The sequence below is a fragment of the Aspergillus eucalypticola genome (assembly GCF_003184535.1).
Source record: "Aspergillus eucalypticola CBS 122712 chromosome Unknown BO83scaffold_1, whole genome shotgun sequence".
NCBI classification, from domain to species: domain Eukaryota; kingdom Fungi; phylum Ascomycota; class Eurotiomycetes; order Eurotiales; family Aspergillaceae; genus Aspergillus; species Aspergillus eucalypticola.
The window spans coordinates 277930-296941 of NW_020290275.1; the positions used below are offsets into that span (position 1 = coordinate 277930).

At 50.5% G+C, this 19012-nt stretch overlaps 7 protein-coding genes and 1 non-coding gene across 8 annotated transcripts; 5 read left to right on the forward strand and 3 right to left on the reverse strand.

Annotated features, from left to right (window-relative positions):
- Window positions 1-227: 227 nt before the first annotated feature.
- On the forward strand, window positions 228-1376 carry BO83DRAFT_442667 (oxidoreductase; the record flags this gene model as incomplete). Its single annotated transcript, XM_025536423.1, has 2 exons — window positions 228-523; window positions 602-1376. The coding sequence occupies 2 exons, from the start codon at window positions 228-230 to the stop codon at window positions 1374-1376; spliced, it is 1071 nt and encodes a 356-aa protein (XP_025393120.1).
- An 83-nt stretch (window positions 1377-1459) lies between these two features.
- Window positions 1460-3196, reverse strand: BO83DRAFT_413106 (metalloendopeptidase WSS1). Its single transcript, XM_025534461.1, has 2 exons — window positions 2664-3196; window positions 1460-2581 (listed from the first exon to the last, which is right to left on the reverse strand). The coding sequence occupies exons 1-2, from the start codon at window positions 2945-2947 to the stop codon at window positions 1612-1614; spliced, it is 1254 nt and encodes a 417-aa protein (XP_025393121.1). The 5' UTR covers window positions 2948-3196; the 3' UTR covers window positions 1460-1611.
- A 1109-nt stretch (window positions 3197-4305) lies between these two features.
- BO83DRAFT_383967 (uncharacterized protein) lies at window positions 4306-4843 on the forward strand (the record flags this gene model as incomplete). The annotated part of the gene is made up of 3 exons (XM_025532568.1): window positions 4306-4338; window positions 4425-4491; window positions 4569-4843. 3 exons carry the CDS (start codon window positions 4306-4308, stop codon window positions 4841-4843), a joined length of 375 nt encoding a protein of 124 aa, XP_025393122.1.
- Window positions 4844-6111: 1268 nt separating this feature from the next.
- On the reverse strand, window positions 6112-7162 carry BO83DRAFT_351177 (negative regulator of the PHO system; the record flags this gene model as incomplete). Its single annotated transcript, XM_025528933.1, has 3 exons — window positions 6112-6927; window positions 7008-7031; window positions 7118-7162. The coding sequence occupies 3 exons, from the start codon at window positions 7160-7162 to the stop codon at window positions 6112-6114; spliced, it is 885 nt and encodes a 294-aa protein (XP_025393123.1).
- A 1937-nt stretch (window positions 7163-9099) lies between these two features.
- BO83DRAFT_t2 lies at window positions 9100-9173 on the forward strand. The gene has a single exon. It is a non-coding gene; the product is annotated as a tRNA-Val (tRNA).
- A 988-nt stretch (window positions 9174-10161) lies between these two features.
- BO83DRAFT_328213 (DUF1776 domain-containing protein) lies at window positions 10162-11945 on the forward strand. Its single transcript, XM_025528149.1, has 4 exons — window positions 10162-10231; window positions 10294-10636; window positions 10690-10853; window positions 10913-11945. The coding sequence occupies exons 1-4, from the start codon at window positions 10199-10201 to the stop codon at window positions 11753-11755; spliced, it is 1383 nt and encodes a 460-aa protein (XP_025393124.1). The 5' UTR covers window positions 10162-10198; the 3' UTR covers window positions 11756-11945.
- Window positions 11946-12056: 111 nt separating this feature from the next.
- On the reverse strand, window positions 12057-13358 carry BO83DRAFT_433173 (uncharacterized protein). Its single transcript, XM_025535660.1, has 2 exons — window positions 12613-13358; window positions 12057-12531 (listed from the first exon to the last, which is right to left on the reverse strand). The coding sequence occupies exons 1-2, from the start codon at window positions 13072-13074 to the stop codon at window positions 12130-12132; spliced, it is 864 nt and encodes a 287-aa protein (XP_025393125.1). The 5' UTR covers window positions 13075-13358; the 3' UTR covers window positions 12057-12129.
- Window positions 13359-15723: 2365 nt separating this feature from the next.
- BO83DRAFT_2105 (cell cycle inhibitor Nif1) lies at window positions 15724-18466 on the forward strand. The gene is made up of 2 exons (XM_025526712.1): window positions 15724-18246; window positions 18304-18466. Exons 1-2 carry the CDS (start codon window positions 16028-16030, stop codon window positions 18452-18454), a joined length of 2370 nt encoding a protein of 789 aa, XP_025393126.1. The 5' UTR covers window positions 15724-16027; the 3' UTR covers window positions 18455-18466.
- The last annotated feature ends 546 nt before the right edge of the window (window positions 18467-19012 follow it).

The window sequence follows — 19012 nt, forward strand, 5'->3', positions numbered from 1 at the left end:
TCTGACCAATTGAGATCTGCCATACATTATCGTCCTACATTAGCTTATGTGTATTCTGACGAGGTTGGATAGCGTTGCCCTTGGCCCCCTTCCGTCATCGTCGAGGTATATCAAGATGGAGTCTCAGCAGAATCACGCTCTCCCTCATCTATCCTCTATCTATCTTCAGCTCCTCATCACCTCTTCACTTGTAGACTCACAGTAGCTACAAGCACCGAAGACCCATCATGCCCACCCAGGAATTCTTCAATCGCGTCCCTCCATTCCCTTCCAATACCCCCACCGCAGAAATACCATTGATATCATTCAAAGATCTCGTGAATGCAAGCACTACCGAGTCAAAGAAACTATTCCAAGCCTGTCGAGAACTCGGAATATTTTCCCTCAACCTTCAAAACTCCGGCACAGGAGAGCAATTACTCAAAGATGCAGAGACGCTGATGAATCTCACCACCACTACCCTAAGCCTAGATCGGCAAATCCTGGACAAGTTCGCTTATAACCCCCCTCACAACATCGCAGGGTAAGTCTTAAGCCTACTTCTTCCTATAGTTTTATAGGTAATATCCAGCACATGCATCTAAAACTGGAATCACCTCAGATACAAATGCTCCGGCAAACTCCGCACCGCCGACGGCAAGCTAGACAGCATGGAAACATACAGCATAAGCCAAGACGACATGGTAGGCAACGTCCCTCCACGCGAGAACCCCGAGCCCATCGACCACCACCGTACCGAATGCCGGGCCTTTTTCGAGCACGCCCGTACTACACTCGAAGTCATCTACGCCCACCTCGAGGAGAACTTGGGCCTCCCGCCTAACACATTAGCTGAACGCAGCTCCCTAAACAAGCAGTCTGACACTTTTGCACGACTACTTGTCAATTGGCCTCAGACCAGAAACACTACTAATCCTGAGAGCAAAGAGCCCCAGGTAACACTAGGTGGTCACGCCGATATGGGCGCCCTGACAATGCTGTTCAATGTCTCGGGTGGGCTGCAGATTCTGCCAAAGGGGAAGGAGAATGTGAATGAGAACTGGGAGTATGTTCGTCCGAGACCGGGGTGTGCGCTGATTAATGTGGGTGATTCTTTGATGAAATGGACGGGAGGTGTGCTGCATAGTGCTTTTCATCGTGTTGTGACGGCCCCTGGGGAGCAGGGAAGTGTGGCGCGTCAGAGCGTGGCGTTGCTTACGAGGCCGGATCGGTCTGTTACTATGCAGAGGATTAAGGGGAGTGCGTTGATTCCGCCATTGAAGGAGGGGGAGGTTGATGATGATCGGTCTGTGAGTGACTGGATAATCTGGAAGATTACAAAGGGAGAGTTGAGGGTACAGACGGCGGAGGAGAAGCAGGTGGCTGCTACTGCTTGATTTTGTCGAGAGATAGTTCTGCTGCGTTACTTTAACAACACCGTTGAGGAGGCAGTGGACTTTATATCGTGCTGTGGGGGTAACCGATAATCTAGCCGTCTCAGCAGTGACAATACACTTTATACTATGACAATAATACCTCGTAAAAGGTCATCATTCATGGGGATTTGCGAATATCAATACAATGGAAACGCCTTTCTTGCGCCAAACACCCACGCTCAAAATTCTATGCCAATCATGATGCGCGCTTCATCAAACCACAGTTTGAACATGTCCACCACTCCGTTTCCATGAATGCTCCACATCTATCACATAACCATCCGAGAGGACGCTTGTTGGCGTCCCGCTCGAGGGCAGCTAATGATTCAACAGCACGAGTCCGATTTTTGAACCCCGTGTACCTGCTTGACGGACTCATCGACCGCTTGTTTTTGTTCACTGTTGGTTTTGTCTGACTTGAACTGGCTGTAGCAGTAGGAGGACCCGAAACAGACCTGGTGGTCGTTGGTCGCGGACGTTCTGATGCACACGCATCACAGCAAAGAAAGTTCGCTGGATTTTCGAGTGTGCACGTCGGACATGACCACGGCTTATCGTACAGATTATCATCTGAGACAAGGTCAATGGTCTCTGCAGGCTGCGAAGGCCCTCTCGGCCTGCTGTTCTCCGGAACAGGGGGCGGAGACAGCGTTGTCCGCGGACCAGCGGGATTATCATGACTCGGCGGAATGTAGGAGGGGCCATATCTCTCACGCTCTTCCTGTTCAATCAGATCAATATACGCTTCCATGATAGCTCGCTCATTAGCATCGTCTTCCTCCGCCTTAGTTCGGAAGCCATTCCTAGACGCTTCCTCTGCAAGTTCGGCACTGTTGTCAGCGCCTGAGGCACAACCATTCGTCACTGCTATGCGCCTCTGTGCAGCATCTGCAATGACTCGGCGCATGTCAGTTCCGCGCAGGACAGGCGCACCACCAAGTCGTCGTCCAGATCCAGCAGATAAAGACCGTCTCTGTTCCGCAGCTGCTCTGGCTACACGGCGTGCTTCATCGACGGGCATTTTCCGTCCCCCTAACCGTCGCCCTTCAGAAAGAAACCCTTCTCCCGTGTAGCCTTTCATGACAAGCTCTTCATGCTCATCACGTAGCTGGTTCCAAAGTGCATGAAACTGCTGGTTATGCGGTCCATGCACAATATGGCATAGCCTACAAATCATCGTCAACCACTGCTCTTCCTCAAGCAGAAAAGACAGAGAACTACGTGGTAGAAAATAGAGTATCAACTTACTCATGAAGCATCGTATCCACTACCTGCTCGATAGGTAAGAACTGGCGCTGGTCAGAAGGATACCGCAGCCGTAGACAGATCTTCTGACCCGCATTGACGTTCAACCCAAGCAAGTTCCGCTGATGGGGATAAAATTCACAGAGCGTGCCAACTTTCCAGTCTCGTCGTCGCATGATGGGTTTTACCAGCGAAGCGACCTTCCGGAGAATCAATAACGCTTCCGATTCCCGTGGTCGTTGCTTTTCATGCTGATATTCAAAAATGAGTGGGTCTATTTCGCGCATGGTGGCGATTTTCCTGGAGACACAACTTCAGAACCACTCTATGACAAGAAGATGATGAAAGATGATAAAATATGATATCGAGGAGCCCTGGGGTAAAGTGACTCTTTTTTGGAGGCACAGAGGCGGAAACAGACCTAGATGCAGATGCTTGCTACCGCCTCCACCAGATATATTCCACGCTTGGACTGCGTCAGTGAGCGGAAAACGTGTCCCAACCGGATAGTAACACGCTAAGGTAAATAAAAGGCATGACCCCAAGCGATAGAGGGGGTAATACGATGATGATGGTCAGGGGAAAGAATCATTTGGAAAGAAAGGAACTGAGTGCCACTCCGATTCGATTGCTAATCCAGGCATCCAGGCATCCAGGAACCAGAATCACGTGGATACATGCCTGAGGCTGGGATGGCCAATCGGGTGGTTGGCCACTCAACGACTTTTATACTAATTTAACGGGAGTTTTTGGTCTTTTGTTATTAAGTACAAATGATGTGGTTAGATGAAGTGTTGCTAGGGTGTACTGTCATGGCTATGCTTGGAGTTGAGGAGCGTATTACCCGGTCTATATAGTCCACCAGTATGCTCTACAAATAGTTTTACACAGCATTAGCGATATTACAACAAGTGATATGAAATAATTACATTCAGGGAGATATAGCATGTAGCTGTTGCGGAGCTATGTAATTAGGCTGAGTGATTTATTATTCTTATATTTTAAGAGTAACGTATTGAATGAGACTGCATAGTGGCTCACCCGAAAAGTTCTCAAAGTACGGTATAGTAGACAGTTCAAGATAGCTAAAAGAGGTGTCTAGGAAATACAGTGGCAAGAATTACTTGAAAGAAGGATGTATTAGTGACTACTTTGCATCATTCTCCCTGTTATGTTCTTACAATTGCTCCAACTTCCTCAACCACCGCCCTCATCTAGAACACCGCAGCAAGCAATGCCCTCATGTACCCCACTCAGGAGATCAAATATGCCTAGGGAATATGTCAAAAGAGCGAAACATTTAATCTCAGCCCAGTCAGAGCCCCAAGCAGGTCCTCCCAGATCTCATCACTTAGATCAGCTCTCCCCGATATTCACCCAGGTCCACTTCATCAGTAACACTCAAGTAAACAACGATCCTGCAATCTACTTTCCCAGATATTCATTACAATCTCTCTCCGCCGCTTCCTAGAACCATTTCTATCTTCTCCTGACCTTCTCTCCTGACCTTCTTTCTTCTCTCTCTTCAGAGCTCTTCCCTTTTCTTCATCCTCTCAACTGCGCACATTTTCAGACACACAGACCAGAACCTCCAAGCTCACTTACTAGAATCACCTCACAACAAGCTCAACTCTAAAGTGGAATAATGACTCGCTGGACCGATGAGAACAAGGCGACTGTATGTCTCTTCCCCACCCCTTGCCCAGTCACACATCCATACAATATCCTCAGACACAAAGTCAAACTAACATTTCACCTCACCAGCTCCTCCGTCTCATCTTTGAGACTCAGAATTTCCAGATCGATCTCGACAAGATCGTCGATGCCTGGCGTAAGTATACAACTCACCCACCCATCCGCGCGCACACAGTAACCCCAATCTCATCACTAACCACACCAACCTCACAGCCGGAGACGACAAGCCCACCGGCAAAGCGCTCAGCGAACAGCTGGGCAAATACCGCAAGCCTGGCGGCTCCATAACTTTCAGATTCACGAAAGGCAAGCGGGCTGCTCCTGATGGATCGGGTTCTTCTGCGCCTAATACCCCTACTCCCAAGAGAATCCGAAAGACCAATGGAAAGGCTAGCAAGGTGAAGGCGGAGGTGCCGTCTTCTCCTGTTCCTGTGCCTAAGATTAAGGGCGAGATTGTGGAAGATGATAAGAAGTTCCTTGAAGCTTAAAGGCGAAGGTGAAATAGTCTAGAAGAGGGAAAGATAGAAAGGAGTACTGGCTTACGGGTAAATAAGCTGGGAGTTTATGGTTCTATGCATAAGTTCAAAGGACTGGTATTAGGGTTGAGGTTGAGGAGTCAGCATGGAGTTGGGTTAAATAGGCGCATAGTTCATGTGGAGTGGAGTTTAGGGATTTGTGGCTCCTTTCCTCCCTTGAAATCGATGGCGTTTGTAGTATGTTGATGATGCGTGTAGTAAGATCAATTATGTAGGGCTCTATTGCTTGGCATTGCTTCGGCCATGGCCAGCAGAATGAAGCAAATATCTCATTGAGTTTGTAGTAGGTTAGGTTCTCGGTATCTATGTATTCCGACCAGTCTACTAGCAACTAAATCCCCTACTCCTTCAGTCGGACCAATGCTCGGAGGTACATCAGTGAGTATGTTCTCTACGTCATGGATCTCTTCGAATATCCATTCGATGCTGCGTTACCCAGTCAAGCTATCTCTTCTAGCAAGCCTAATTGTGACTGCCTTGTAAGGGTATCTGGCCCGACGCAAGCAGATGCGCCATGCTGCTTGTTCATCAGGCTATCCGCGATCACATGAACCGTGAGGCGAATCAATATGTGTAAGGCCTCCTGAATCCAATATTGGCTTGCGGTATGTAACGTTTGGCACAAAACCGGAGGCTTATCAATGATGAAATTGAAACAACACCTACTCTGTGACATTTCGACACAGCATATAAGATTAAAGTGCTATGCACCGTGTATTTATAGCTGTAGAGTCATTGCAAGTTATCAAGCCCCACCGTTGTGTACGAGATTGTGAAAGGTGTTTCATCAACAGCAATGGGCGAAGGAATACAATATACTACACTAGGTGGTCTATCAGAATTGCTGACTGAGTGTGCTGCGATGTTCCTGAAGACACAACGTGATCGGCTTCGCGAGGTAGATTCCCGACCCGAAACGGGCGCCAATAATCGCAGCTCACGGGGTTTGGTGTTGATCCGGACGGGAAATGCCCCCGGGCTCTGCATGGCGGGGGGCTCAACTGTTGCTTCGCAGTCGCCTGCAGGATTCTTCTGCTATTCTTAAAATCAACGTAAACGGAATCCAGGCGTGGAAGCGCCTTATAGTCGCATAACTTGAAACAACGCAAGGGAAAGATTATAATAGTAATGACTGCTGTACGAAGTGTCTGGATCTATGGTTAAAGAAATAGTCTGAAGAAAACTCATCTATAATAAAATACGTAAATCGACGTAATCATTCAATCAAGCCCCCGGAACCATGGGTGATTTAAAGCCTCTGTGGCGCTGATGCGTGCTTCTGGACGTAGTTGCAACATGCGTTCCAGAAGGTCGACCCCTACAGGATCTAATGACGGTATAATTTGTTGCAGACTTTGTGGCGAGCGAGGCGGGAAGTCGTTTCTGTATTCGGGCAATTGGCTGACGCCTGGCCAGGTGAGTTCGGTTGGTGTGCCCATAATATCGAAAATCTTCAACAGTTGCTCTGCATTTGTTGTTCCAGCGAATAATGCAGAGCCTGTATACATCTCTGCCATGATACATCCGATGGACCATATATCTATGCTGGTGTTGTACGTGCGACTTCCAAGAAGCACGTCTGGGGGACGATACCAGAGAGTGACCACGTCAATCGAAAATGTGCTGATGGGTATACCGAACGCACGGCCCAGCCCAAAATCCGCAAGTTTTAGCCGCCCATCCTGGTTGAGTAGTAGGTTCTCGGGTTTCAGGTCTCGATGTAAGATGCCGTTCTCATGACAGAAAGAGACACCGCACAGCAACTGGTAGACGAAAGACTTGGCCGTAGCGTTGTCAAGGGGGCTACTTTGAGTGTCAATGTAGCGCTTTAGATCCTGATCCATGTACTCAAAGACCAGCACCAATTTGTCCTCGACGTTTATCACATCGTGCAGGGTCAGGATGTTCTCGTGTGTGAGGCGTCTCAGCAATGAGACTTCCCGGATAGCCGTTGAAGGAGCGCCTTCCTCAGCGTCGAGATTGATTTCTTTCAAGGCCACCAGTTCGTTTGTCGCGCGATTGCGTCCTTTATAAACCTGGAATATAAGGTAGATACCCTGTCAGACACCACCAGCTGTACCTCTCGATCAGGAATCCAACGGATGGCTGAACGAACCGTTGCATATGTTCCCTGGCCCAGCTAACGTGACCATAATTAGCGACTAGGCTCTCCAGAAACCCTCTATTTTCTCTTTCATCATTTCTCATCTAATAGGAACCACAAACCTTCTCCAGTTTCTTGAAGGAACCCTGATGAGAGGATGAAAACATAATCTGAGGAGTGGCGGGGTTGGTAAAGGGGAAATCCTGAGTTTAAAGCTCGATAGCGGTACGGGTAGCAATCAAACTAACGAATGTGCTATATGCTTGGTCAATTTAGAAGTGCTGAGACATAGCATTGGCAATTTACCAAGATGGGTACTCGGCCCAGTTGGTAAGCAGGGGCTTTCCCTTGCTTTTATACCGAGGAAGCTCTAGCATGGATGCTAAGGTGAAACGTGTATATTGCCAGATTGGACCATCGGTTCCCACCTCCTTCCCCTTTTCTGCGTGAACTTTTACGTAGCGTAAATGTGTCTGTCCTTTTTTTTTTCTTCTGTGTTGAGTTGTCCTTGGTGCGGATCAACCAGACGGCCACCTTACGAAAGCGAGAGACCGAGGGGCTTGCATGGGCAGGACAATATTGACATCACCAATCCGTACTCCCACCGATTAGCGGCTCATAGCAGGGCCAACTATCAGAAGAGGTAGTACTTGGCAGGGCGACTAGATCTGGCCCCCGATAGGGTACCGAGCTAAGCGTCAAGCACTCAGGAGGGGCATCCAATTGTTCTCTTACCATACAGACACGCGATCAGAACACTGTGGGCGATCTCTAGTCTGTGGTTGGCCATCCCGAACTTAAACACAATTGGTTCGGCCGATGTAGACGGCGGCTAGATAATTAGGCTGAATGACTCGGCAGTGGCTGAGGCGCCCCGCAATCATTCGGTCTACATAGTAGTAGGGATTGCACTTCTTGGACAATGATCCACTCCGAAACATCGGTCAACTCTTCCGCACTGGAATTGCGGATTGGGTTCACTACCTAAATAGAAAATAGTCGAACTCCCAATATCTGGCGATTTGATCAACAGGCTTTCGAATGGCTCTAACAGAAACTGGAAACGGTAATGTATCCCGTCTGGATGTCACAAAGCAAAATCCCAATGCAGCTTTGAGGATAATTCACAACCCTTCAAACAGGAATGCATGCTCGTGAGACAATCACAAGTGTCCATGAGATCTACAACGGTGAGTAGCTTCCCCGTGAGCCCCTCCTTAACTGGCAGGAGTATATCGTGCCGCACTCTGAAGGCGGGAACTACCAGGGTTTCTCGCTTTGCCGAGACATGCGATTATAGCACAGGCTTGTCGGAGTTGTCGGTTCCGGGTATGCTTGATAATTATTGTTTCATGTAGGCTGAAGGAGTACTCGGGAGCTCTTGTTAAGACGTATATACTTCAGACGAATTGTGGCTCGGTTTTCATGCGATTATCAACACTATCTCGGCACGGGGCAGACCTGCTCCACACATGGCGATAGCAATAAGGCTGGAGAGCCTGATTCTATCCCGCCAAATACAATGCGGCTTTCTTATGTCACACAGTCTTGGATGGTTGATCGACCATTGGGGATTGATTATGACTTATGATAAAGTGCTGATTGAGCGGACCATGCTTGCTGCCTCTGGATATCAATCTAAAGGTCAAGCACGAAGGATTCTCCTTTGCTTTACATACATGGAGTATGACTGAGCAATGTCATTCCTCCGCGATCTGCGTTTTCTTGGCTGGATTAGCATAGTCTAAAACCTGGTGGGCCACCACTGCGAATACCTATTATAGTGAACGGATGATTTCTCTTCCGCGAACTTGCCTCAGTACTCTTGGCTTTCGACACGAGACCTTTCTTCTGTGAGATGGTATTGGAAAACACTTAGGTCATGGAAATGCAAGGTGGTCCCCTACTCCGTACAGCTGGTGGGATTGATTGGTGGCGCAGGAGGCCATAAGAATTGCGCGATAGATATAATGATCGTTATCGTGATACAGAAGAGCAAATACATGGGTATGGTGTCCGGTTGAAAGCGACAGACGGTGGGCTTGACCTACTGGTAAAACTTTTGGATTATTAGACAAAAATTGAGAGGCACCTTCAACAAGTTGGCCGGATGGTGTAGTTGGTTATCACGTATCGTTAACACCGATAAGGTCCTGGGATCGAGCCCCAGTCTGGTCATACTTTTTTCCTCCCCATCGTTTTTTGCTTTTCTGACGGAGACACAAATAAAATGTTCTATGCTAAATTTACAAAGTACACAGTACCATCTTTATGATGGAAGGTTCTTATTTGAATGATCCCTACTGAATGCTCTAATTGTGCCTGTCTATATTGGTTTCCTAACCATGGCTACTATAACATGCTTGGATGCTAAGATCACACTAGAATCTCGTCAACCCTTCGTGTATTCCCAGGGACGTCTGTGGGCCCCTCACCCCGTGTTATGTTTGAATGTAATTTAATTTCACAGATAGGTCACTTGTTCCTCGAGTCGTTGTAGTAGTATGGATTGCTCTCATGTGTCCGGACTTCTCCAGCACGACATTAGGATTGCAGGAATCGGCTTATTGTCTCACTAAGGCTCACTCGGTAGCTAGAAGCACTGAGGATTCTATATTTGCATTGATAGTAATGGACTTCCTTGGATGCAATTCAGTCGCAGTCTTGTTATACCCTCTTGTCCGTGTGCCATTGACATGGGTCTTACAGGAGTCTCATATCGGAGCCGGTCCTTTAAAATAGGAGTCTTGGCTTTGGCAATGCTCTGGTAATTTAGATAGTCATGATATTACTAGTGTTGACAGCTTCTCATGCATTGTTACACTCGTTGTACTCATTGGTTTCATTTAAGAGTTCTACTACTACTGAGTGGTTGCAGACTTGAAATGACAGTAATATATCCTAGCCAAATCAATGACATATTGACAAGGCTATCGTCGGTGTTCCAACCCCATTTTTCGGAACTTATGCATCAGTTCAGCGCATTGTGAACATTGCCAGGCCCTTTACGACCCATCATATGCTTGTTGCATACAGTGCAGCATTCACATCAACGGTGCAGCCGTATAGATTCGGGCGCTCCAATAGGGCGGAAAGGCTCATGTGACCCGCCCGCCGATAAGAATCGGATTCTTCATTGCCGGCGAATCTTCATCAACCTCTTTATCTCAGAAAGCTCGGGTTCCTGAGCAGACAGCATCATCATGACTAGTGACGACCAGTTTTTCTTCGACTACGTGAGTTGGTAGCAGGCGCCCTCTGCTCGCCGCTTTTGTACTGACGCTTTCCTCTTCTCCAGCTTGCCTCGATACCGCATGACGTAAGGAGATATTCTCTCCAAGTCGCCGAGTCGATCGACCGACAAGTGGACCACGCAGCCAACGCACTCCGCGATACCCTCTCCAGCCAGTCATGGCTACCTACTTCCGTTCGGCCCGTTTCCAGAAACCGACCCAGTCCGCCCATACCGCGAGGATTCGTTGATCGCGTGCACACTTGGTTCTTGCGCAACCGGGCATGGAGTGCTGCCATCATCGCGTTCTTGGGCACCAGCTGTGTGTTGTATTATGGCAATAAGAAGCTGAACGGAAAGCGGCGGAGAGCCAGGCGAGCTGGGAATGGAGCCCGGAAGGAAATAGTGGGTATGGATACTTCCTACTCTTTTTTATACTTCGCAGTCTAATCATTGGGACAGTCGTCGCCGGGTCGCCCCATGAACCGATGACCAGAGCGATCGCCGCCGATTTGGAACGCCGAGGGTACATAGTCTACGTGACAGTCACATCCGCAGAGGAGGAACATATCGTGCAGTCGGAAAACCGAGCAGATATCAAAGCCCTCTGGCTGGATCTCTCAGCCGTAAGCGCAATCAATCGCCTAGGAATCTAGCGCCAAACTGACAATATCGATTTGAACAGACACCCTCCTCACCTTCCGAAATACATCCCTCCCTAAATGAGATCTACTCCCTTATTTCTCGACCTCAGTCGCCCATGGCCGGTGTGCCCCCGCACACCTGCCAACTAAGCGGCCTCATCCTCGTGCCCTCTCCGAACTACGCCTCCGGCCCCGTGGCCACAATCCCACCTTCCTCCTGGATCGACACCGTCAACACCCGCCTTCTCTCTCCCATCCTCACAACCCAGATCTTCCTCCCTCTCCTCACCCTCCGCAACTCCAACAGCACCATCGTCGTCGCCTACCCGTCCATTTCCTCGTCCCTTTCCGCTCCCTTCACCGGACCCGAAGTCGCAACCACTCGCGCCCTGTCAGGGTTCGCAACCTCCTTGCGCAGAGAACTCAGCCTTCTCCAACAGAACAACATCGACGTTGTGGAACTCAAGCTCGGTAACATCGACTTGGGTTCGCAGTATCGCAACGCCCAGAGTCACATCACTGGCACGGAAGTCCTTGCCTGGAGTGTGCAACAACGATCTCTATACGCCTCGCAGTATCTCAACAGCATCGAACAGCGACCAGCTGCATCCGCCGGGCCTAGCACGATCCGCGGCTCGCCAGCCCGGGCTCTACACTACGCTGTCCTGGACGCACTAGACCCCCCGTCGAAGGATATCTTCGGCAGAAGGGTGGCCAAGAACTCGGTCATCTATGTCGGTCGGGGAGCACGGACGTACCACTTCATCGGCGAGTGGGTTCCTGCTGGACTGGTAGGCTGGATGCTGGGGTTGCGGACCGGACAGCAAACACCCCCGGAGAATGGGAGTGGGGGGAGTAGTGAGACGAGCTGGGAGAAGGTTTAATGGTCTAAGCATTTTAATGAGGGCGGTTCCTGATACGGAGTAGTGTTAAATGATATCATCTCATCTCTTCTTTCTTCTCTTACCGTGTCATATTGACCTTTCTTCTTGACTGCATCTCTTCTTATCCATAGTAAGTAGTTATATGAGGGATTTGAAATTAAATATATGTAACATATCTGTGCTTAAAGCTATACGCATCTGTATCTGTAATATACAGTAACCCAGTATTAATTAATATGATTACCACTATACCCATCAATTCCACTCAACCCACAGGATATCATATTAACCACATCACACCAGATTACATCCCAAATCATCTCCTTCTCAAGAACCCCATACCAATCAACCGAGGGAAGAGATAAATAAACACCTCACTTCTCCTCCCTCAACTCCTCCACTCCCACTTCCTCCTCAACATCACCACCCACCCCAGCACCCGCATAATGCCTATCATAGACGGACCTCTTCACCTTCCCGCCCGTCAATCTCCGCCTCAACCAGATGGCGCACCACGAGAACAAGAAGAAAACAATGATGATCGCCAGGATGGCAAAACAGTAACCCGCGACATGGGCGCTCTTCTCGCCATGGGGACCGGGATCCAGGAACGAGTACGTGTAGAACCCCTCAGTGTGGTAGGTGAGATAGGCGAGGGAGAGGTAGAGAAGGAGGAGGAAGATCAGCACGGTGAGACTGAGGAATGGGTGCGGGGCGGTGGTGGGGAGGATGATTTCCGATAGGGCGTAGAGGGAGTTGAGGCCGTGTTGGGAGATCTGATTATATCATTAATATCGTTGTGAGATTTGGGGAAGATAGGGGGCGGGGGGAGTAGTAGGTGGAGGAGGGGTGTTTACATTCTGCCATCCGGTGAATGTCACGGTGTACCAAGGACCCGAGTAGAGGATTCCCCAGAACACGACGGTCACGAGGAATGGGTAGGTAGTGACGGTGGTGTAGAAGAGGCCGTGGAGAGCGCGAAGGGCGCGAGGCCAGCGGTCGAAAAGGACCGAATGGCCCTTCAGTGCATAGCAGGCCGTGTGGATGGAGGCGAAGAGCATGTAGAAACCTATTCCCCAGTAGGTCAGCCAGGTGAAGTAGCTGAAGCTCTCGCCGATTTCTGCGCGGTCGCCATGAGTGCCGCTCCAGCCCCAGATGAAGAAGATGCTGGTGAAAATGTAGAGGGAGATGGTGCCGCGGAGGATGGCGTAGGGGAGGGGAGGGAGAAGCCAGGAGGTTTCGTAGACGTGGGCACGGTCTCGAGAGGGATCGACGTGGAGGAGGTCGTAGAGGGAGCGGTTTCTCAGTCGGTTCAGCATGTTGAAAGGGCTCCACGCTTTGGGCTTGGCTGTCGCGGTGTCGCGTGTAGACTATAGGGTAGTATAGTATAAGCGGTAGTAATTAGGGCTGTGTGTTCAGTTGTTTCATGGGGTGGTGATAGACATGGGGATCTGCTCGATGTGGAGGGGTGAACAAAGCGCAAGGGACAACGCGACCAGAGATGTTTTACAAAGAGATTGGGTGGAAGGTTTGTCCTTTGTGTCCCTGTCAAAATTCACACGCTCCCTCCCCTTCACATTAGTATTCTTCTCCTTAACGACTGATCATCTCGAGTTGATTAGGCTCATGCTGCTAACACCTAAGCTTCGGCGGAGCGTCGCCGAAATACTCATTTAGTCGGCCTGCCGTGCGTCATGATTGGACAAACGGGAGTATGGTTGTCTCCGCTGCTCCTCCGTACCTCAATTAGCTCACGATAGGGAGAGTGGTCTGTGAGGTTGAAGAGATTTTTCATTTTCATTTTATTTGATTGTCCTTCCCATGGATGGAATCCGTTTTATGTCACTGGATGGAGACATTCCAACGGCTGTCGGTTCCTTTGCGCTATTGCCAGCCACTGAGTGTCAGGAACAACATTGGCTGCAGCAACATCCCTGTTCAATATTTTGACTGCTAAGCAAATCGATAGTCAATCTTACGATAAGATCGAGCGGGGCTTCCTGCCGACATTCTCAGATTGCTCGACAGTAAGCAGCTGGTGATACCAAGCGCTGATCCGTAAGGTTCAACATGGATTTAGATGAGTGTCAGCCTTGGTTAGGGCCACGATGAGGACTAGATATGTACCTCAGGCAGCTGATATTATTACTATTGATTATTGACGAGTCGATGTGGGTGTACTCCGTAAAAAAGTCTAAGAAGTAGCTGGTCCAGCGGTAGAAATCCCCGATGCTCCAGTGTTTAAATTGTCGCACCAATCATCACTGGCAAGCGATCGTTTTAGACTGTTTGGCGTTCCCGCAACGTTGTGCCTGATTCCGGACCAGCTGACAAAACGAGCACCTGCCCCGGGGCCAATTGTTGGGTCCTTAGGAAGGGGACACGAAGAAAAGCATCATCAACACCATCGTCATCGAATAATGCTCATCCTTGGCGATGATGTGGGATGGCTAAGACTCTTTGACTTAGGCGTCCATGCTGAGGACGCGCACCCCCCTCAAGGTGTCGCTCTTTTTGGCTGAGTGAACAATCTACAACATATTTCGCTCAACAACAACAGGTCCAAGTAACGAGAACGCAGTCAGATGAGACATTTGTTCCGGATGGTGATCATCTTGCCTCAGACTGGTTTTAATTTTGCTGTTACCAGCGATGAAGATGACGGAAAGAGGGAGGAAAACATCTACCCAGAATCTTAGACAAGATCTACCTCCTTGCACCACACAGACCGGCTGGCTAGTCAACGGGCGACTATCGCAATAACAACACTAGCCGGGAGGGCACCATGGCAGAAGCGAAACGAACGGCGGTCGTTGGAGCAACAAATGGTACCTGAGTGGAAAGAACCCATGGGACGAGATGAACGAATCAGCAGCGGTTCTCAAGGTTGGGATACGAAAATTTGCAGGGGGTGGGAAGAAGCGAATAAAAATAGCATCGCAGAGCCACGGTGCGGTTCAGACTCCACCGTCGACTCAGGCTGAACCACTAACCCGACAGACAGACTCACGATGGTCGAGAATGCTATTGCCTTCTAGAAGCTGGTCAAACCCATCGACAGACAGGCTTTCCCCGTGCTAGATAGAAAACTCTCTTTGGTACCTTTGGGGGAGTCCGGGCATCAATAATCATCGATAAAGCGAACAATAGTAATGCAAGCCCCTGACTTCGCCCCGGTAAAATAAAATCGAAAGAAAAAAGGTGTAAAGATCCGCCTGCAGTTGGGTGGATGCCAAGACCGAGGAACTGTCAGCTGTCCGGTATGGGTATGTAACGGGGAAACGGCAACCCCTGAAAGAATGGGCCTGTGGGCGGGTGTATGGCACTGTCTGGCACCAGCAAACAGGAGTGATTGGGGGGAGACTGCATGGCACCCGTCGGTAATGGCGTTACCGTTCTTTTCTTCCCCTCCGCGTGGAGACGCCCAGAACGACGGTCCTTGTTTGGGGATCGTCAGGGCGTAAAGTAAAGTAAAGTAACGAAACCTCCTGCCTCGAACCTGATCAAATGGGCCAAAACGTCCTTCACACGCTCTTCCAGTTTCGTTCGCTTCAAACTCCCTCCTTCTTAGTCCCTTTTTCCATCTCTCTACCCATTCCCCCCGCCTCCCTCCCTCTCCCCTCTTTCTCTCTCTCTCTTTCTCCTCTCCGCAATGCCAGTTCATGGTCTCCTTGTGTGACGACTCTTGAACTGTCAACTAGTTGATTGTTCAACTGCCTCTCACTCCATACTACTAATATAGTGGTAGGGGTAAGTAGTGACTGTTATCCGCCGGGGAAAACCATCACAATATCACACCACAACCCACACCAATTGGGTGCCGTTTCCCCTCCGGCTCTCTAGTACCGACCTCACCCATCCACATCCATACACCTATTAACTACTATCTACTGTTCGGAACTGTTCGTTCGCTTCTTTTCTCTTCCACACCCTCTTGCTTATCTCCCTGGGGCTGTCATTCCTTTGTGTCTTCCGCCCCCTCCTTTTGTCCGCACTTGTCAGCTGTGCAGTGCTTCGAAGAACCGTTCTTGCGCGCCTCCGGCTTACCAGTGTGTGCAGAGCATCAAGCGCTGCCCGACTCCCCCCATTCCAACTCCCGTCATCCCACATTCTTCATGCAACGCGATTGAACAATCGAGCCCCTCGCCCGTCTACGGTGGTTAATGATTTGATCGCCTAAGACCCTACGTGTGGTTCCTGTTTTGACTCCGGAAAACGAAACCGAACATCTCTTTATCTTCGAAACAATTTGAGGAATCCTGAATTAAAACCATGGCCTCCCGGCCCAAATTTGATCACCGCTCTCCCTCCCACGACGTCCTTCGCAGCGGGGCTCCGTCTCCACGCATTGAGCACTATGATGGTGAAATCCCTCCAGCGCTCTCTCCACTCGATGCCTTCGCTGCTCAAGGTCGACTCCTTGCTCGTCAACTGGAGGAATCGGCACGGAGGAACCGGCGCATGAGCAGGCTGCCTCCGTCCAGCGTGGCTCGTTCGCTCTCGCAACCCCGTCCCGGCTATTTTCGATCCCCATCGTCGAGCGATTCTTCCACTGGCGCAAAAGGTCATGGTGGACGCAATGAACTGTCAAGACAACCTACGCAGAAGTTGAGCCCCGAGGTGGAGGAACCCAAATTTCGCCCGCAGTCTGAACATCCTCGTCTGAGTGCAATATCGCATCTGACCAGCGAAGTGGGAGATTACCCCGAGGAGGACGAAGACACGACTCCGAAAAAAGAGCCGAGCGTGAACGCCCTCGACCTGCCACGCGCCGAATCACCCGAGGATGCCATGTCCTCACACAGCGCACCTGAAGCTCCGCCGGAAGGCCCTCCTCGGTTCTATGCTGTCTCCCCCACTGGCCTTACTCCGGGTGGCCCGCCCCCTTCGCTGGGGGTCTCGATGGTGGCACCGTCTCGGACCTCTTCGACTGATTCTGTCTCTCGCTTGAACATTCCCCCACGAGGCCTAGCACCCCCGGGATCGCCACTGTCTAGGCCATCGAGTAGTGCTCGAGCCGTACAGCCCGAAAGCTCCGACGATGACTACAGCAGCTCGAATGCCGGGTCGACGTTCTCAAAGCCCCGAAAGATGTCCGCCAGCAGCGCCGTATCATTGCCATACTCTTCGATGTCCTCTTCCATGACACGCTCGCATCCCCGATCGCCGTCTATGAGCTCCGAGACTTCGAACGCGGGCAATTATCTTCAAAGGCCCTATAACTTTTCACGTCCCTTGAGTCGGTCAAGCACAAGTCTCTCTGCCCCAGGTCCGAGGGCTTCGCCGGAACCGCCGGTTGCCAACTCGCAAGGCGCGCTAAATCGTGGACACAAGCCTAGTCCCATTGTGGTACCATCGCCATCGGACCTGCCGATCAACCCCAATGAAGACCCATCTTCTGCTGTTTCTTGCTACACCTATGCCAAGTACTCGCTGCCCCGGGGACGTGCGGTTTCGCGGGATTCGGTGGTCTTCTCCGGCCTCCAAACCCCTCATTTCGAGTGGCGGGAGCCTTTGTTCGAGAGCCCAACTCGGCACAGCACAGCGGGACCTCCGCAACCCGCAAGGACCCCGTCGCCTACCCCCTCTCTGCAGGCTTCAATCCACTCGAAGACGCGCTCAATGTATGAGTCTCCCGCTTCCGCTCGTCACTTGACTCCGGAGCACCCTCTGCCTCAACAAAGTCCGCCATCTCCGGAAGTCAGACCATCTCCACCGATTCCTGCCGAGCCTGAGCCCGAGCCCGAGCCTTCTGTTGCGGAGCCTGCACCTACCGAGCTTGTACCTACCGCGCCTGCACCTACTGATCCTGAGCCTACCGAGGTCGCTCCCACCGAAGATACTCCTACGGAACAACGGGAAGCAGAAGCCCCGAAGATAGACCACACCGATGCCACTTCCTCTGCAGGTTCTGAATCGACCGTTCGTCCGCAAACCGCGCGCACAAACACGACAACATCAGCTGTAATTACCGCGGATGAGCATGTGACCAAGGGTATTGAATGCCATGAAAGAGGCTCTTTGAATGAATCGACATATCACCTGCGCATTGCAGCCAAGCAGAACCATCCAACCGGAATGTTACTTTACGCGTTGGCTTGTCGACATGGCTGGGGTATGCGACCGAATCAACGGGAGGGTGTGCGGTGGTTGCGAAAGGCGGTGGATTCCGTTGGTATCGAATTGATGGACGATTCGAACCCGACCATTCCCGCTCGTGCCAAGGAGCTACAGAAGGCTTACCGAGCGCAGTTTGCCTTGAGTATCTACGAGCTTGGAGTAAGTCATCTGAACGGATGGGGTATCGAGCAGGACAAGTCCCTGGCCTTGCGTTGCTTCGAGATCGCGGGCCAATGGGGCGACGGCGATGCCCTAGCGGAGGCCGGCTTCTGCTACGCCGAAGGTATTGGATGCAAAAAGGACCTGAAGAAAGCGGCGAAATTCTACCGGCAGGCGGAAGCGAAGGGCATCAGTATGGTTGGGAACAGTTGGTAAGTTGCTCCACCGGCCCGGCTATGGTTGGGGTGGGTCTAACCCGGCTTTGATAGGATCTACAAGGACAAGTACATGGACGAGGAGTCCAGCTCGAACTCGCGTGGTCGGGGCCAGCCTGGCAGTACTCCCGAGAAGAAACAGCGCAGCAAGTCCCGAACCCGCAGTCTTTTCCATCGCAAAAAGTCGGTTGCAACTGAAGCATAGACGGTTGTGCAGTACCCTCGTGGTCAACCCGAGGGCCTGTTTGCATCCGCTATCTCGTCAGCAAAAAGAAAGGCGAAAGGCTTGTTCTGCATTTGGTCTTGGCATGATTTTCCCTTGATATTCTTGTCCTTCCTCGACCATTCAGTGTCTCTGGTCAGTATCAACACGCACATTGTGCTGCCGATTGAGGAAGACTTTCCTATTCTACTTCGTTTCATTCGTTTGGACCCATCTGTGGGTTGCCGCTCTTCCCTTTCTCTGCTTTTCCTTTTCCCCTTTCGCATTTCGCGCTATTTATTCGCACCTTTCCTTTTTCTCCTTGAGCAGGCCTTGCTAGCTGCTCCACCCTTTGGATCACCGGGTCAAGTGGCTTCTCGCTTGACGTCTCGTCCCAATTTGCGGGCAGCGATATTCGTTTCTTGGATACCCATCATTTTCGAATCACTGTGTGATATTTCTTTTCTTCTCTTTTGGAATACAACCCTACTTCCCCCACCCTTCGTTCTGTGGTTCTTCCCTTCATGATTATTTTCATTTCTCCATCTGTTTTTTTCTTAC

Coding starts and splice junctions, on each gene's coding strand:
- BO83DRAFT_433173 (XM_025535660.1), bottom strand. CDS start 13,074: ATGCTGAACCGACTGAGAAACCGCTCCCTCTACGACCTCCTCCACGTC. Junction 12,532..12,612: donor CATTCACCGGATGGCAGAAT/GTAAACACCCCT, acceptor TGATATAATCAG/ATCTCCCAACACGGCCTCAA.
- BO83DRAFT_413106 (XM_025534461.1), bottom strand. CDS start 2,947: ATGCGCGAAATAGACCCACTCATTTTTGAATATCAGCATGAAAAGCAA. Junction 2,582..2,663: donor GTGGATACGATGCTTCATGA/GTAAGTTGATAC, acceptor GATGATTTGTAG/GCTATGCCATATTGTGCATG.
- BO83DRAFT_2105 (XM_025526712.1), top strand. CDS start 16,028: ATGGCCTCCCGGCCCAAATTTGATCACCGCTCTCCCTCCCACGACGTC. Junction 18,247..18,303: donor AGTATGGTTGGGAACAGTTG/GTAAGTTGCTCC, acceptor CGGCTTTGATAG/GATCTACAAGGACAAGTACA.
- BO83DRAFT_328213 (XM_025528149.1), top strand. CDS start 10,199: ATGACTAGTGACGACCAGTTTTTCTTCGACTAC. Junction 10,637..10,689: donor AGCCCGGAAGGAAATAGTGG/GTATGGATACTT, acceptor TCATTGGGACAG/TCGTCGCCGGGTCGCCCCAT. Junction 10,854..10,912: donor TCTGGCTGGATCTCTCAGCC/GTAAGCGCAATC, acceptor CGATTTGAACAG/ACACCCTCCTCACCTTCCGA.